Source organism: Mesoplodon bidens, assembly GCF_964165515.1.
Source record: "Mesoplodon bidens genome assembly, chromosome: 7".
Lineage (NCBI taxonomy): Eukaryota > Metazoa > Chordata > Mammalia > Artiodactyla > Ziphiidae > Mesoplodon > Mesoplodon bidens.
In genome coordinates, this window is record NC_138164.1 from 87,509,328 (window position 1) to 87,512,228 (window position 2,901).

General features: G+C 43.8%; 1 protein-coding gene across 1 annotated transcript; it reads right to left on the bottom strand.

Moving 5' to 3' along the window:
- Positions 1 to 1,713: 1,713 nt before the first annotated feature.
- LOC308620816 (homeobox protein NANOG-like) lies at positions 1,714 to 2,597 on the bottom strand (the record flags this gene model as incomplete). The annotated part of the gene is given in 3 exon segments (XM_081240712.1): positions 1,714 to 1,932; positions 1,936 to 2,138; positions 2,141 to 2,597. Coding segments are annotated over 3 exon segments (879 nt in total).
- Positions 2,598 to 2,901: the final 304 nt, after the last annotated feature.

The window sequence follows — 2,901 nt, forward strand, 5'->3', positions numbered from 1 at the left end:
ATAAAGATGTTAAAAAAAAAGAAAGAAACAAAATTGAGTTATTTGTAGTGAGGCGAATGGACCTAGAGTCTGTCTTACAGAGTGAAATAAATCAGAAAGAGAAAAACAAATACCGTATGCTAACACATATATATGGAATCTAAAACAAAAAAAAAAAAAAAAAAAAGGATCTGATGAACCCTAGGGCCAGGACAGGAATAAAGATGCAGACGTAGAGGGCTTCCCTGGTGGCGCAGTGGTTGAGAGTCTGCCGCCGATGCAGGGGACACGGGTTCGTGCCCCGGTCCGGGAGGATCCCACATGCTGTGGAGTAGCTGGGCCCGTGAGCCATGGCCGCTGGGCCTGCACGTCCGGGGCCTGTGCTCCACAACGGGAGAGGCCACGGCAGTGAGAGGCCCGCATACCGAAAAAAAAAAAAAAAGATGCAGACATAGAGAATGGACTTGAGAACGCGGGGCGGGAGAAGGGTAATCTGGGACGAAGTGAGAAAGTAGCATTGAAATATATATACTACCAAATGTAAAATAGGTAGCTGGTGGAAAGCAGCTACATTGCACAGGGAGATCAGCTCAGTGCTTTGTTTTTTTTGTTTGTTTGCTTTCTTTTTTCTTTTTGCGTTACGTGGGCCTCTCACTGTTGTGGCCTCTCCCGTTGCGGAGCACAGGCTCCAGACGTGCAGGCTCAATGGCCATGGCTCACGGGCCCAGCCGCTCCGCGGCATGTGGGATCTTCCCAGACCGGGGCACGAACCTGCGTCACCTGCATCGGCAGGCGGACTCTCAACCACTGCACCACCAGGGAAGCCCAGCTCACTGCTTTGTGACCACCTAGGGGGGTGAGATAGGGAGGGTGGGAGGGAAGTGCAAGAGGGAGGGGATATGGGGATATATGTATACATATAGCTGATTCACTTTGTTATACAGCAGAAACTAACACAACATTGTAAAGCAATTATACTCCAATAAAGATGTTTAAAAAATTTATGGAGATATCACTACACAACTACCAGAAAGAATAAAATAGAGAAAACCTGACAATATTAATTGCTGGTAAGGATTGCTGGTAAGCAGCAGGAATGCATCGCAGTTCGGAGTGCAAATGGTATAGCCAGTTTGGAAGATAGCTGGGCAGTTTCTTACAAAATTAAGCATACTCTTTTTTTTTTAAATGGGTAATTTTTTTTATTGGTACTTATAAATGAACCAGCCAACTGGTAGTATTATGATGTGGACAAATCAAAACATCTTTCTACAAATACTAGGGTGGTGAAAAAATTAGGGGTTGTAGTAAAATAGCAAAAAGCGGTAGAGGAAATCAGTGAAGCACATTGTAGCTTAACCCTTCACCTTAACAACTGAGGTTCTAAACAAGTAAAGCCTCCCCATCCCAGAAAATATGAACAATCCTTCATCACACATCTTGGTACTTTTCCTCCCTATTCTTGAGGTTAGGTTCTAGATCCTAAAGATATCCAAAAAATAGTATTATAACCTAGTTACCTATAGCCGCCAGTCATCTTTTATCATGTTGTCTGTAGAAGCCAATGTTTCTGAAACCTCTTTGATTAGACACCAATCATACACCCCCAAATTGACACAAAAGGTACAATGAAAAGCAGCTTATCAAGGCAGAGAGATACGTAATTGTAAAAGAAAAATTCTAGGGAAGTAATACAGTCATGGCTCAAATTGAGATTGAATAATACAGCCATCATTACAAATCTTCAGGCTGTATGTTCAGAGAGTAATTTGAGAATAAATCCATGATTTGCTGTTGGGAATTGAAATACTTAGCAGTTTGCTGTATTATCTTATAGCTTTCCCCAGCAGTTTCCAAGGTGGCCTCCAAATCACTGACAGGAGAATTTTGCTGGAACAGGACCTGGGGCTGCAGGAATTCCTCAACATAGTTGTTGAATTGACTGTTCCAAGTCTAGTTATTCCAGGCTTGGGGGCACCAGGTCTGACTGTTCCAAGGGTGGTTGCTCCAGGATTGACTGTTCCAGCTCTGGTTGCTCCAAGTTGGGTTATTCCAGGTCTGGTTATCCCACATGGGCAGGTTTCCACAAGAGTTCACCAGGCATCCTTGGTGGTAGGAATAGAAGCCTGGGTATTCTGTAGTTGCTGGGCCCTGAGTCACACAATGTTGCTATTCCTTGGCCAGTTATTTTTCTGCCACCTCTTATGTTTCATTCTTTGGTTCTGGAACCAGGTCTTAACCTGTTTATAGCTAAGGTTCAGGATGTTGGAAAGTTCTTGCATTTGCTGGAGGCTGAGGTATTTCTGCCTCTGAAATGTATCATTGAGCACACACAGCTGGGTCTGAGAAAACACGGTTCTGGTCTTCTGTTTCTTGACCAGGACCTTCTCTTCCTTCTTCTCTGTGCTCTTGTCTGCAGCCGTGGCCAGTAGTTTTACTCTGGGGCTTGTGGAAGAATCAGACTGTCCAGTCTCCATGTTGTGGGTCTCAGCAGATGACATTTGCAAGGACACATAATTTTCTTCAGGCCCATAAATCTCAGGCATTGGTGAAGATTCCCTATAATTGGGTGCTTCAGGGCCATGCAGGCTTTGGGGACAAGCTGGGTCCACACTCATGTTGTTGAATTGAAGGAGAGGGAGAAAACCAAAGGGCTAGATAGATGGTAGGAAAAGTCCAGGCTTAAGAATCTAGGTAGAAGAGCTTAGAGAAAAGTGAAGATCTCCAGGTGTAAACGTATTAAAAATATGGGATGAAGGGAAGTCACCTGTGTGATAACAGAAGCCTACCAGCCCAATGTAGGAAAATGACCCAAACTAAGCATACCCTTACCATACCATTCCAGTAATTGTGCTTGTTGATATTTACCCAACTAATTTTAAAATGTGTGTCTACATGAAAGCCTGCTTGGAAATGTTTATA